At 36.7% G+C, this 16,160-nt stretch overlaps 1 protein-coding gene across 3 annotated transcripts in view; it reads left to right on the forward strand.

Annotated features, from left to right (window-relative positions):
• triob (trio Rho guanine nucleotide exchange factor b) overlaps positions 1-16,160 on the forward strand; it is a 159,082-nt gene that overhangs the window by 87,314 nt on the left and 55,608 nt on the right. For 2 of the 3 annotated variants that reach the window (XM_026284127.1, XM_026284128.1), the window contains exons 8-15: positions 2,771-2,962; positions 3,238-3,282; positions 3,894-4,025; positions 4,528-4,758; positions 8,175-8,297; positions 8,421-8,612; positions 9,821-9,990; positions 10,538-10,712. In XM_026284127.1, the coding sequence (XP_026139912.1) occupies positions 2,771-2,962; positions 3,238-3,282; positions 3,894-4,025; positions 4,528-4,758; positions 8,175-8,297; positions 8,421-8,612; positions 9,821-9,990; positions 10,538-10,712 (1,260 nt within the window). The remainder of the gene's footprint in view (positions 1-2,770; positions 2,963-3,237; positions 3,283-3,893; positions 4,026-4,527; positions 4,759-8,174; positions 8,298-8,420; positions 8,613-9,820; positions 9,991-10,537; positions 10,713-16,160) is intronic. The other variant, XM_026284129.1, reaches the window with a different exon arrangement.

A 16,160-nucleotide genomic window follows, 5' to 3' on the forward strand; every position in this document is an offset into this window, starting at 1 on the left:
AAGACTGCTTACATAAAATCATAATATCAATAATAAGATAATATTATTATTCCAAATAATAATAATTATAACAATTCTCAGTAAGATGATATTTAAACACTTACCGGTAGTTAAATGATCAAAACTGTTGTTTTTATTGTGGGAGGGCAAAACATTCAGTATAGTGCAATGCAGTGCATTGATTATTGGGAGATGTACAAATAAATAAATAAATAGCATATCATATATCATACTTACTATTTGATACTAGCATGATTAAAAAAAAGTTGCTCAAGTCCATTAAGTGTTCATCTTGACATTGCTAATAATATAAAAGTTATTTTATATTACCTACTAAAATTCAGTAAAGATTTCACAGAACCACAACTAAAAAAGTCCAAAGAGCAGAATTTGTGTATTGATCATGTTGATAATTAGCAGTATTTAGAATTTTGCATGTCAAATATGATACAGTAGGCTTGGGGTTAATATCCTGCAGGTTCTGTGGCATTTGCTGTATGTATTGGCAGTAAATAGGCGATTTATGGAGACATCCATGTTCATCACATGGCACACTGGGGGCTTGGTTGTAACCTTTCGTAATAGACATGCTTAAGCAGCTATGTCATTGAGTTCCGGGGGTAATGTCACCTGAGCGGAACGTTACGCTTGTCAAGTTGTAAATTAACTCAGATTCCCACTCTTTTATGATAGACAGTCTGGAGGACAACATTTAGAAAACACTTCACTGGCTAAAGGCATTTTACACATGGCTGCAGTCTTCTATCATGCTGGTGTATTGATTAGTCCCAGATATATCATGTTCCAGGCACTCCTTTTCTAATCATCCTGTATTTGTAAGAGAAAAGAGGTTTACTGTAATAATATTAAACGTGGGAGTCTGAGAGTGAAGGGTAGGTCGTTGCATGACTCTCTCTTTTCTCATGTGAGGAAGGCTTTTGTTCTGTGGTATGTGTGTCTTGGCTGTGTTCAGGTCCTGTAATGTGATCCGTGCAAATGTAGGTACTGTAAAGCACTTCCTTCGTCTGTACTGTCCTTTTACACTCAAGTGTCTTTTTTCATGTTTTCTGTTTTGGGATGAGATGATGGATCATAGTATTGCTAAAGTTATTTCTGTCCAAAATATAATTATAACAGGTGCTTGACCAAAATACTAATGGGACGGGGGACTGTAAAAAGGTTTCTCCTCATTGGAGGAGTAAGTGTACGTGTGTGTTTGTACCAGAAAAAGAAAACTGAAAATGGAATATAAAAATGTAACGTGTAAAATTCAATCAACAGAAACATAGGTATTTAAAATATATACACACAGACAAAACTGTTCACACTTTTCTGGACAGTATGATTTTTGTCTTTGAAAGAAATGCATACTTTTATTAAGGAAGGATGCATCAAATTAAATAAAAAATAGTTGCAGGCACCAAATATATACCACATATTAATGCCTTATTCCACATGACCATATTTTAGATCCCTTAATTCTATCCCATAATTAAAACTTAATATATTTAGAGTTAAGAGTTCACTGAGGAAAAAGTCATACTTAATATTGAACATGTGTTCCCTATTCTAAAGTGTTACCGACTTAACAAAAAGGTTCAATTTGTTAACTATATTTAATTGTTACAGTATTTATTTATCTTTCTTAACATCAGTTAATAAAAATACAACTGTTCATTGTTAGTCCATGTTAGCTCAGGTCAATTAAAAATAAAGATAAAAGTATATATACTTAGAAATGTACACTTTGTCCAGTTGCATTTCTGCAGCAGACATGATTCCTAAGTTGTATACATTTATGTAAATCATACAAATGTCATGTGCCCTCTATGTGGAAGTCAGTTTCGCTAATTAACCACATGCTGGTCATTGGCATGAAAATAGCACCTGATATATTTTGCATATGTTTATCCAGAGGTTTCTTTAAGCTGCTTTAGATTTACATGAAAATGATACCAGAAGCTTTTAATTGTTTCCATGATGTGATCCAAGAGGCCTGTGATACATAACAGAGGGATTGGATGAATTTGTGTTTAGTGGTGCATGTCTATCTTCCCCGAGGAGCTCTGAAACCAAGCTCGGGGTGAGTGATATAGAGAGTTAGTAACCCTATTTTCCATCCTGAATTCATCTGTTAGAAATACATTTGTGCATGTGGGCACCAGTAGCTTGTCTTATCTTCATATGCAGGCTGTATTATTAAGAAAGTGTCATTATTTGGTAAAACTGACAACATGTGAGTGTGCACATCTTCCAGAGTTTATAGAATTATCCACGGGTGATGTGTGTGTTTGTGTGTTGTATATTAATGTATAACAGATGGGTGCATATTTTCATATCAATACCAAAAATAAAAAAATATCAGTTGACTGACATAGTCACCTTAGTAACGTGCATCCATTGCATTATACTGGGACATGATTTAAAGCTAAGGGATCAAGAGTTTGATTGTGGTTTTTAGTTTATGCATGTGACTATAGTATTGCTCCAGGTTTTCACGTGCATGGACACGACTGCTGCAGTTTATTGTTTTATGCAGGCCAATACCAAAAACCCCATCAGGTTTTCATCTGACAGCTCTCTGTGTATTGATCCTATTCCCTTTTGAATGCCTTTGGGCTGTGTAATTAGTCCCATGTGAGGAAAAAGCATGGTAACCAGAGCTCGACATTCTACTAGCTGTTTACTGTGACTGGGTCATTGTTTTATATCTCTTAAGATATAAGTATGCAGTGTATATAGCACTCAGTCTTTTTGTGGTCTCTTGCAGAATGTGTATGTGAACATCAGTCGGATCATGTCCGTGGGGAACAGGCTGCTGGAGTCGGGTCACTATGCAACCCAGCAGATTCAGCAGATCTCAGGTCAGCTGGAACAGGAGTGGAAAGCGTTTGCCGCTGCATTGGATGAGAGAAGCACGCTGCTGGAAATGTCTGCTAACTTCCACCAGAAAACCGACCAGGTGAGGCCTAAATGTGCAGACGCATACCTACAGATAGACTGAGTGGCCAAACAAACTGATGCATTGATGATGATGCAATGTGTGCGTTAATAACAAACAAATAATTACAAACTAAATTCTAAACAACATATCATTTAGATGCCCATGTATTTTCAGCTAAACTGAATTAGCCGAGTAAGTATGTACTGTATTCTAGCGGGGCTGTCAGAATTTAGAGAATGATGTGTTGTTCTCAAAAACTCATACCCACTTTTTATCCCTTTTCTGTTATTCAGAAAAACAAGTCATCAAGTTGTCTCAAAATCACTTCACTGGCTAAGGTTAGGATCCATGTGTTGACATTTCACAAATATTTTAAAAGCACTGCAAGCCACGCTTCTTGCACTTCCCAGGCAGTCTACCTATATACACAGGCAGACTAAACTATGTTTGTGTTGTTGTTTTTTTCAGTGTAAAATCTTGGATTTCTATCTCTTGTTTTATAAGTGAATCACCGATGATTGTTCAGAGACTCTGTAATTGAATACTTCATGTAGATAAGCCTGTACTGGAAAAAAAGATGAATTAAATCCATTCTTTTCATCTTTCTGTCCTTTATCTTTCACTTTGAGCATGTAACATCTTTTGTCAGCATCAATATTAGGTTGACACAATATCCATTCAGTTTATTTAGCTCCCAATGAGACAGGACCTAACTAATTTATTTGTAGAGACTAATCGCTATGTATTTAATCTTTTCCTACATAAGACACTGTTGTAAATCACTTAGTGTTGGATGGCTCAAAGTTAGCCTCCTAACAACAGTTGCTGTGTTGACACTTGGTCATATTCTTGACTTATTTTATAATCATTCCTGTATGTGGTAACAGATCACAGATGTGTATGTGGTTGGTTTAACAACCAATAGCTGAATATTCTTGCCTTTTTTTAGTATATGAGCAACATGGACTCTTGGTGTAAAGCCTGTGGAGAGGGAGAACTTCCTTCTGAGCTACAGGACCTGGAAGACACCATCCACCACCACCAGGGTCTCTATGAACACATAACCGCTGCCTATTCTGAGGTACAAATCTCCATTCAAGTAAAAACTTTTGATTGTGTTTGTGAATATTTTCACTTTAAAGACTAAATTCAGGATACCTCCAATCTGAGCAAGAACTAAAAAACTTGTAATAGTTTTTTTCTGAATATGACAGTGTTCAAGTATTTGGTCTTTGCGGACTAGATCTGCAACGCACATCTATGGACTTGCTACTGCCGGTAGATACACAGACATGTTGCTGTGAGCTTGTAAGATACGCTACTGCTGCTGCATGGATAAACACACATAAATCCCCTAGCAGAACTAGACAAGTGGAGCTGGGGAGGTGGAGGGTTTCAAAGGAACTCTAATAGTGCACTGCAGGACCAACTTACAAAAAACACTGTACCAGACTATTTAAATGGTGTATGGGATGTAAAAGAACGTGACGTTTCATGAATGAACTTGATTTTCAAATAAAGGTGGGATTTTTTTTGTAAGTAACATTTCTGGTTGTTGATGTGTATTATCTGTACATCCCCAGGTAAGTCAGGATGGCAAAGCCCTACTAGATAAGCTACAGCGGCCTTTGACCCCAGGAAGTGCAGATTCGCTGACTGCCTCGGCTAACTACTCCAAGGCGGTGCACCATGTTCTGGACATCATTCATGAGGTTCTGCATCACCAGAGGCAGTTGGAGAACATCTGGCAACACCGCAAACTTCGTCTTCACCAACGGCTACAGCTCTGTGTCTTCCAACAGGATGTCCAGCAGGTAGGACACTTATTTTTTATTTATTATTGTAAATATTTTTTTTTTTTACATCTCATGTGGATGTGGGTTCAATTTATTTTATTTAATCAATGTTATTTGTGAAGTGAGAGATTTGCTGGGTGTATGAAGTGTCAGAATGTTGCAGGAGACATCTGTGCGGGACAGGTTTTTTTCATTTCATTCTCACCCACTTCCCTGAAGTTTCTACTTGCACATGACTGTTTCCACTGTATTTCACTTTCTGCTCACAGTGATTTTGATCTGCCTGCTTTTGGTCAATTTTAGTTTGATTTAGCACAGATTTTCTTCCATCAAGCTAAAATAAATAAATAAATAATTGTTAATTTAAACAAATACAGTATGGGGTCAAAAGTTTTTTAATGTAATTTATATATATATATATATATATATATATATATATATATATACATATATAATATTATATATTTACATATTTACAATTTACAAAAAGTTACATATTAAAATTTAATTTATTCCTCATTGTCTGGCCTAAATATACGCTAGAGACGGTACCCCCACCCTGAGTCTCCCTGAGCCATCAATTCAAGATTCCCTGATCAACCTGACCATCATCCCATTCCCTCGACCCCTTCATCCTCTTTCTACTCTTGCCCAGTTGCATAGCTGGTTTGTGGCGTGGTCCTAGCTAGTGAAATGATCAATGGTTTGACATATGAATATAAATATGATAGTGTGACACTAAAATGATTCCTGCTCATAGATGAGGTGATTCTGGTCCACTTTCTTATTCTCTTTGTCCGAATAAAATGGCAGAATCTACATGCCTGTGAGGCATCGTTATGTCGAATATAAAGTGAGTTCTAGTCTATTTAAAATAGGATTTCTCTGCTCACTTAAGAACTGAATATAAATTTGAAAGTACGATTTTAGGCATCACTGCATCATTTATTAATTTATTTTTATTAAATAATTAAGAAATTCTAAAGCAGTAGTTACCCCAAAAGATTAAAATTCTGTAATCTTTTTCAAAACAACGTCCAAATGCCTCTTTCACTCTCTCTCACACACGGTCTGTCCCACACTGTTCCCACAGTTGTTGTTTTTTTTTCCCTCTCAGATGCATTCAGTATCAGTTGTCATGGTAACTGTGTTCAGCAGCCTCATTATGTTGAGGGTTTGCCCCATAAAATGATGCAGGCATAGGGGACCTCTAAAACCCTCTAGACATCAGACAGCAGCCATGTGAGCAGGAGACTCAACATCTGCACAACAAATGATTGCATCTAATCACAAACACACTGACAGATGCCACCACACAAACAGCTCTGAATATTTCTGTGTATGGCACATTCAGCCAGATCAAAGGTGGCATAATGAAATATGCATGAGTAGAGGAGAGTGTGTTTTCGCCGTGTGCGCTGGCGTCTTTTGAGGCAAGTAGAAAGCTTTCAAACTCGGATGCGAGATCTGTCTTAGCAGCTCCACCTTGTAGATTTCAAATGGTTAAGAAAATATTAAATACTCACTAAAAACCTTTTCTAGTATGTTTTTATTGGTAAAATATTGCATATTTGTTTGAATGCTCATGCATACCTGTGAGAAACAACAGATATTACCCCATTAATCAGATATCTATAATAAACACAGTTATTATACTCTCAGACAACACCATCAGGGCAGACACCAGAGTCTTCCTCGCTTATTCTGCAGGATGACCTCACTGCGTGTTTGGTGCTGATGTTCATACTGGTGTTGAGCTGTCGCAGTGAATCCTGATGCTTTGAGACTCCACCTGCTGGTTTTACATTGGAAATGCAGTGGAAATCTTTTACATTTATGAATCAGATTTATTACATTTAGCCAAAGTATCATAAAATATACTGTATTTAAAGTCTATATATGTGTCTGTCTGTCTTGTCTGTTTGTTAGAAAAGTACTGAACTTTTACAGGGTTCCCACTGTGGAATTTATTATGCTCATAGTTCATATTAGTTTTAGCATTTACTGATGCATTATTAAAATCACAAGTTGTGTTTGTTAACATTAAATAATGCACTGTGAACTAACATGAACAAACAATGAGCGACTGTATTTTTATTAACTAACATCAAAAAACATTAATAAATAGTGTAATAAATATACTGTTCATTGTTCGTTCATTAACTAATGTTAACAAATGACAGCATATTGTAAAGTGTTACCAATTGTGGAAATTGTTCCAACGGTCACATAAAGCCTGAAAAAAGTCAGGAAATGTAAAAGTTATGTACATTTCTATAATGAATACTTTATTTTAAGGTATATTAACTAGTTGTTTATTAGCATGAATATTACTAAAATATTAGCCATTTATTAATACTAATTAAGCACATATTAATTAATTAAAATGTAACATTATTTCTTTAAAGCCAAACTAGTGGTTTGGACCTCAAATCTTTACAATTTGTCTGCTTATAAATTCAGAACTCTTTACTTCTGGCCATCTATATTCCACAAACAGTGAATGATGAGTAGTGTGATAATGAGTAGTAGTGTGTACATGATTCATAGTATACTTAATACAAGCAAACAATGCTCTCTTTAATGTCTCCATACATGTATTATTAATGTCCCTTGTTCTACATGACCTTATTCTACATCCTTAATCATACTCAGTACCTAAACTTAATACCTACATTACTAACTATTAATTTAGCAGCAAATTAGGAAGTTATTGAGGGAAAAGCCATAGTAAATAGTGAATAAGTGTTCCCTATTCTAAAGTGTTAACGAATATTTTCTTTTTGAAAAAAATCTGGAAAATCCTCATCTTATGAAAATTAATGACTGAATAAATAAAAAAATAAAATAAATATATATTATTATACACACACACAGTATATTGGACAGAATTATAGTTGTTTAATTATTTAAAATTATATACATTTTGCAGTACTAACAATTTTGTATATTTTTACTTCTAAAAAGATAAATATGTAGTGTCTCATTAATGATTAGTTTTTATAATGCAGGTGGTGGTTCTTTTGACACTCTGAGCATGTTTCTCTTTGTGAATGTCTTGTCACTCCTGTTCAACAAAGTCCTTATCCCAGTTAAGAAACAAAATATACATTTGAGAAGTAGATTTTGGACACCACCGCATTGAATTGTTAATAATACTTGTTCACCTGTATGCCATTACAAATCTGTATGCAAAAAAAAAAAAAAAAATATATATATATATATGTTTTTAAAAGATATCCACATACAAAAAAGGATGAAAAAAAAAAAAAAAAAATACCCGGCATAAAAGTATTCCATATGGGATCTGGTCTCTATTAAAATAATACGTACTATGGTACTTACTTTTTTGGTTCTTTTATAGTGATTTAGTGGTTCTGTTGACCTTCTAAACCTTTGTTTATGCACTTCTTTGTGAATATCTTCTCACACAGGTTCTAGATTGGATTGAAAACCATGGTGAGGCATTCCTGAGTAAGCACACAGGAGTAGGGAAGTCTCTGCACAGGGCTCGAGCATTACAGAAACGTCATGAGGACTTTGAAGAAGTGGCTCAGGTAAGGAGAAACAGATGTAAGATCATCGCTTTGGCTATTGTCCACCTGGATATCCATCCATAATCAAAACTAGGCCATCGCATAAATGAGTCAAATGCATATTAACTTCTGCATGTTTCTCAGAACACCTACACAAATGCAGACAAACTCCTGGAGGCGGCAGAGCAGCTGGCTCAGACGGGCGAGTGTGACCCTGAGGAGATCTACCAGGCTGCACACCAGCTGGAAGATCGTATCCAGGACTTCGTAAGACGGGTTGAACAACGCAAAGTCCTGCTCGACATGTCTGTGGCCTTCCACACTCACAGCAAAGAGGTACGTTATGAGAAAATAAGAATGGGTGTTGGTGGGTGTGGATTTGTCTGGGTTTGCCAGTGTTGACGTGTTCTACTTGACATAAATGTGTTCCTGAATATGATGTAACAGGTACTTTTTTTTTTTTTTCTGGTCTTCACTTGCATGGATGTAGAGTGTGTTAACAGAGAGACTGTCACAATTGAGATGATACCAGATATTTATGAGAATATATTTAAAAAAATTAATAATACTGTACATAGATAAATAAAAACATGGAGTCATGCTGCTGTAGTTAATGCCAGCCTTTAGATGACATAAGAATTAGAAAAAAAAATGTATATGTTCACGCACATTAAACTCCATCTCAAAAAAACCTGTTAATGCTATTTAGTTTGTTGACAGAGGAATTTCCCTCCTGCTGTCCTACATAGAACGAGCACAACTGAAACTGTGTTTCACGACTACTTGACAGACCCCACACATTCACTAGTGGCAGAACTAATTGACTAGTCAGTCTCAACTGTGTCCTACATGCTAAAAGAATCCCATGCAGCCTCTCACTTTCGGAAATTAAACATTATTTGCTTTAAAGCCAAACTAGTGGTTTGGACCTCAAATCTTTACAATATGTCTGCTTATATATTCAGAACTCTTTACTTCTGGCCCGTCTATATTCCACAAACAGTGAATGATAATGAGTAGTAGTGTGTACATGATTCATAATATACTTAATACAAGCAAACAATGCTCTCTTTAATGTCTCCATATGGCATAATGTTAGCCATCTGCTATTTGTAGCAGGCTGGCATATATAGACATCTTTGTTTCTGAGAGTGTGTTTTATAACGGTATAGGTATTAATCAGCGGTTAAAGGCTGGAGTTTTGGAAAAAGAGAAAGGTAGAGAACGGTGGAGGTGGAAAAAGACAATGGGGAGGTGTGGAAGAACAGGCATGGCCTGCTGTGGCAGGAGATACACTCTTTGACATGCCAACACAGGCAGATGGCTAATCCTGAGCTCACATAAGATGAAGCCATTCACAGGAAATAACAACACCAGCCGTTCGGTCTGGCTGTTTGTCTTGCCATGTTTGTGCATTTGGATATTTTTTAGAGTATAGAACAAATGTCATTTGTTTGAAGACCCATGAATCTACTTGGGTCACTGACTGGTTCATAATATTGTGAGGTTTCTGATTGGCTGGTAATGATGTTATCTCTCTGCAGCTGTGGACATGGTTGGAGGAGCTTCAGAAGGAGTTGCTAGATGATGTTTATGCTGAGTCAGTAGAGGCAGTGCAGGAGCTGATCAAACGTTTCGGTCAGCAGCAGCAAACCACCCTACAGGTCACCGTCAACGTCATTAAAGAAGGGGAGGATCTTATCCAGCAGCTCAGGTACTTCCCAATGACACTGACTTGTTGTCATGAGAATTCTGACTCGAGCATTTATGCACGTCATGCAATGGCCTTAGCATCCCATTGAGGCTGTTGCATTAATTACAATTACTAACCCCTAACCCTGCAGACACTTTTTGCCTTTTTTTATTATTTAGTCATTTTATGAAACTAGTGACCTCATGGGGGCCGAAAGCAAATGCAAGTTTTTCAGGTTTTATCAATAGAGCAAATTTAGCCGGCTGCAAGATCATGCACACCACGGACACCTTAAAAATGTGTAATTACACATGTTTTGGAAAATCCATCCTGAAACATCAGTAAACGTGTTACTCTCAATAACTAATTCACTTTTCAGTTATGTCTACAGTTGATATTGCAATGTTATTGCAATATCATGTGGAGTTTATCTATGACCCATGTCCTAATCTGAATAAACTAAGTAAACTGTAGTAAGAAGATGCTTTATTGAAGTTGTATGGTACTGCATATTCTGTAGTAGACGTTGTCTCTAATGCTCGTGCATTACCTTTTTTTCTGACTGCAGAGACTCTGCAATCTCCAGCAATAAAACTCCTCATAACAGCTCTATGGCTCACATCGAGAGCGTCCTGCAGCAGCTGGACGAGGCCCAGGCTCAGATGGAGGAACTGTTTCAGGAACGGAAGATCAAGCTAGAGCTCTTTCTCCAACTCAGGATCTTTGAACGAGATGCCATTGATGTGAGTCCCCAATTTATGACATGTCTGATAGTTCATTCTCAAATGATAACCCACTGGTTTTCCCACTTGCTGCATGTACAGTATTATGGTTGCATTCATGAAAGTTAACATTTTGCAATGCACTTGTCATACTCATACAGCTTTCTATGTTTTAGATTACATTTATGCTGTGTTTAATCATTTTGCATGTTGCTCATCCATTACGAGTCATGATTATATTAACACCTTTCAATATTTGAGTTTAGGAACCTATTTGTTTTTCAATTATTATCTGTCAGATACAAATATATTTTTCTTGTAGCCATCAGGCAGCACCTCTTGATTACATGAATTTAAAGTTTCCGTTCTGCATCAGTTGTGAGGTAGAAGGCTGTATACCACATGTTGTCTCTTCAATATTTGTTGTCAGTTTTTATCTGATCAAAGGAACAAAAGCGCTAAAAGATAAAATCCACTGATCTCAGAGATTCTGCGCGGAAGCCTTGAGCAAAGATAAAGCCATCATGGATGCTCTTTTCACAGCCGGCATGGAAAATTGTGTCTCTGGACATGTGAAAATTAGTCACACTTTTATCAAAAAGATGTTTGAGAAACTAACAGTTTTATTAAATATATATCACATTAACGGTTGCTCTGAATCAAAGCTCTGAAAGTCAACATGAAACAACCTTTTTCATTTTTGCAATCTCACCAAAGGCTTAAGGTTTGGCTTGTTAGCATGAACAGTTAGCCTCTGCTGGTAGATGCTGTAACTGAATCATTGTTCAGCCAAAAAGCTTGTTTCCCATTGACCGCTATTCTCAAGTAAGCATTTCTTTATAGTTTAATAGATGTTTTACAGTTTTAGGAAATAAGGAAATGCATGATGATGATGATGATAGATAGATAGATAGATAGATAGATAGATAGATAGATAGATAGATAGATAGATAGATAGATAGATATGAGCACCACGTTATTTAATTAGCAAATGCATTTGCGCCCATTTGTGCTGGTCTAAAAAAGAGGTGTATTCAGGCACATTGCTATTTTAAGGAGCTGAAAATAGACTCAAACCTGGTCTAAAGTCTGGCACAATATTTTTCTTTGTTATTTAAAGAGTGTGTTAGCATAGGCGGGTCCACAATGCACGTACACGCTGCTTATTAAACACAGGGACGCACAGCAGCACACAAACATGCCAAATATAAAAAATTAAAGGATTGCAATGCATAATCATTTTTTGTAGGCTAATTAAATATATATAAATAATATATATATATATATATATATATATATATATATATATATATATATATATATATATATATAAATGCCTACATGTCATAATGGATAGTCATCGCATGTATCAGAATTAGGCTAACTATTTGCTTGCACACAAGCAGCTCCGTTTCATCTCGGAGATGCGTTCTGTCTTTGCGCTTGCCAAATTCCGCCATGTAAATAGCAAATCCATCATGGCACGAGCGCAACTGGCTCTTAAAGGGAATGGAAGATGAGACTCTGAATGGTTTATTGCACATTATGCCCAAAAAACACCCATTACTCATTAAGAGAATAGGGACAACCAATTTAGACCATGTGCCCCAGGTGCCCCAACCATTTTTCCGTAATTAAAATAGCAAAAGTGGATTTGGTCATGCCCTGAGTGCACCTACTTTGCGTTTAGATCGTTAAAATAAGGCCCTATAAGATTATCTTAAGTTGATGTCCATATGGCAGAAATGTACAGAAAATATCAAGCAGTTATTTATTGTCATATGCAAAATTTGGTAGTTTTGTATGTTGTCTGAGGGTTGGCATCATCTGAGGTCCTCTGTGGGGTTGGCATAATCTCTTCTCAGGTGTTCGGTCGTATAAGGTCTTTGTAAGGGCAGGATCCAGACTGAAACTTGTGTAATTCCTAGTTACCACATGATGGCAGAAACAGCGAAGGTAATAGAGAAAAAAATTGCATATCTGCTGTTCCAACTAAGCCAAAAAAATTATCAACCCAAGCAAAAGAATGAAAATGTGCATTCGATCAGATGTAACTGAAGTACAAAGTTATGAGATACATTATGTGAATGGTTGGCTAAAGAAATGTGCCTTTAATCTAGATTTTAACAGAATCATGCTTCTGATCTGCGAGTCTCCATCGAGCGGCAACCTCCCGCTCTCTCTAGTGTAGCCAATAAGGAAGTGACTAAAACTGCAATTCATCGACTGGCCGCTTGAGGCTGGCTGCAAAAGGGAGTCAGTCCCATAGACTCCCCATGTTAAAATGCCCAACTTTACAGCAGAAAAAAAAATGGTTGTTCAAAAATTTTTCAAAATGGTCTCCATTTGGCGGATTCCAGGAGAACATTACCTGTCTGACTGCATAATGCATGAGGAATAATGGTATGGGGCTGTTTTTCAGGGGTTGGGCTAGGCCCCTGGCTTCCAGTGAAGGGAAATGCTTCAGAATACCAAAACATTTTGGACAATACAATACTTGTGACATTGTGGCAACACTTTGGGAGGTGCCTGTCTGAAAGAACCTGACTGGCCCACACAGAGCCCTCACCTCAACCCCATCCAACACCTTTGAGATAAACTGGAATGTGAGCCAGGCTTTCCCATTCAACATCAGCACTTGACATCGCAAATGCTCTACTGAATAAATGGGCAAAAATTCCAACAGAAACACTCCAGAATCTTGTGGAAAGCCCTCGCAGAAGAGTGGATGCTGTTATAACCGCAACGGAGTGACCAACTCTAAATTAACATCTATGAATAAAGTCCCTTTTGGTATATTGGTCAGGTGTCCTGATAATTTTGGCCATATAGTGAGCCTAGATGATGTCATCCAAAATAGAAGTTGTTGAAGAGGTGGAGCAAACTTACAAAAGAAATACAAATGTTCTTCTGTTGAATAACATGCACTGAGCAGTCATGCACAAGATAGAAACAGAATACAATAAAGATGGACATTTTCGTGTTGACTTTAAATGAGATTCTTTTGCTCATTTGCATAAACCTGCATAAACCACACCATGCTGTGCGATTGACCTTCGGTGGCTGTTTTAAATGTTTTGTTTGTAGGAAACCCTATATGAAGTAATCAGAGTCCACAAAACAAGCTGGCTTTTGTAGTAAAAGTGATATCGTTCTCTGTAACATAATCCAATACAGATCAAGGAGTATCACATTCCATGGGGAGTTTTGAAGGCACTCACGTTTCAGTGATAGATAAGGAAAACCTAAGAAGACCTTGTATAGACAGAGCAAACCTGAAAGGACAACCTGAAAACCGTACACAGACGTGTATAAGTTCCAGTATGGGTGACGATTTTAGGTGTACTCCAACATCGGATGTGAGGTAGTTACTCAGCGCAGGGCGGGTCGGCACTGTCAGTCAAGGCGGCAGGGTGCCAGAAGGTACAGCAGTGGGCGTGTGCTTTTCCAAATGCTGCTTCAACGCATTGAAGAACACGTTTACTTCTTACTGAAAATGGTTGTGTTCCCTTTCTAGTCATTATCGGCTGTCCTTATCAGTGCTTCACTCAGAAAAGCTGGAAAAAATGATCATGTTCATTAGAGGAGGAATTTTCAACCACACAGCAGTGCAGAGTGAGTGCTTTAGACTTTTGATGAGAGGATTATTTGTTCAAATTATGACTTTAAACTAATTGCTATATCAATGGCAAATGTCTTCTGTAGTGTTATTGTGGAATAATTTACTGAGCTGGATTGTGAAGTTTTGATTAGATGCTTTGTGTTGTGTGATGTTAAACGTGGCTGAAGTGAACTGCTTGCCAAGTGCTTGTTCTCTGGACCATTTTTCTCTTGTTTTACCCACCTGTTGTTTTGCTGATTAAGTTGTGTACTTCGTCTTGCATGTTCAACATAAAATTTGTAAATATTCATTTTTAATAGACCACTAATAGTTTTGTTTAATGGCCAGTTCTGGTAGCTAGTGAGCAGACTGGCCAATGGCTGATTTAATATGTAATACTACAAGTTAAGGATGATGAAATGAGACTGTAATCAAACAATTTTTTTAAAACAAAACTGAACAGATATTGAAAATAGAAGATGTTTAGTAGTCAACAAGCAGTGGCAAGACTGTAGCTGCATATGGAATGAATACAAGGAGATATTAAATAATAACAGTAATGTTGGTTGAAATTTGAACATGTTTTACATTAAAGTGTTTTTATATATGCATTAGTCACCTATTTAGAGTTTTTATTTATTTATTTTTGTTTTTTTACACTTTATTTGAATCTACTTTTAAAATTCTGCTAACTATAAGTAACGTCATGTCTGCTAACTCTCATTAGAGTATTAGTAGACTCTTAGTGTTCGGGTTAGTAAAATAAGATGACATACAGACATGACATTGCTACTGTCAGCAGAACCATCCAAATAAAGATATTAGGCAGTAGGTCTGTCAAAAAAAAATAAAGCATTTAAATATGCATAGAATTACTTTTATTTTTAACCCACATTTGAATGCAAAAATGTTACATTCGAATTTTAGGTCTGTGTCAGCCGTCTGGCAGCCTTATCAGTGACGCACGAAATGTGCAAGTGTCATTGCATTTGAATGCTTTTGTCAGTCTATCCAGTTGAACCCACTAGATGCAGTGCTGCTACGTTGTTCATTCAATATAATGTGGGAAACGAGAGCATCAGTGTGGAGAAGATATTCTTTATGTTAAAACTGAAACCAAGCCGTTCACACAGAATGCATATTTATCAAAATTTTTAAAGGGACAGTGTTGCACTCGCATCTCGCTCAAGAGAGCCGCATGTTTAGAAAGCCACGTAAAATTAATGTAAGTTCAACTTTTAAAAAACATGTCTCAAGACTTTATGGCAGTTTTTCCCCATCCCACTCTATCTTATGTTTTTAAATGAAGAAAATAGCCTACTTTTGTGATTGGTTTTTGGTCCTTTGTATTAAACTATAAATACATGGTGCTGTTTTATTTTTTTTTATTATTATTATTTTTCTAATTGTCTAAGCATCTTTATTAATTATTTATGGTTTATAAACATTATTTTAAACTTTATGCACTTCTTATGCACTTTTTAAAAAGATAGTGCTGTCGTTTTATTACGCTTTGAAGAAACGTGCATAATATTTTTCCAGAGAGAATATTTTTCAGGAAAGAAGCCTAAAGCTTTTTCCCCCAACTGAAATGTTTCCTTTTCACGAGTTCACCCGTACATCTAATCTGAAGGCGAATAGTAGGCATATTTTAGCGTGCTGTCCTGGGGGAGAGGTCCGGGCCCGGAGCATAGCCCGAACCCAAATAACTTCCCCTATCCCTAATTTGGGATAAATAGATTAGAAGTGAGTTGGTGTGGAGGAGGGATGCCGAAAAACTGTCATGGGACAGGAGGTAGGAAGACTGGATATATATACGCTTGTGTGCTAGTTAAGATGATTAGCTAAACGAGATGCACCTGTGCCAA

This window comes from Carassius auratus, chromosome 16, assembly GCF_003368295.1.
Source record: "Carassius auratus strain Wakin chromosome 16, ASM336829v1, whole genome shotgun sequence".
NCBI classification, from domain to species: Eukaryota; Metazoa; Chordata; class Actinopteri; order Cypriniformes; family Cyprinidae; genus Carassius; species Carassius auratus.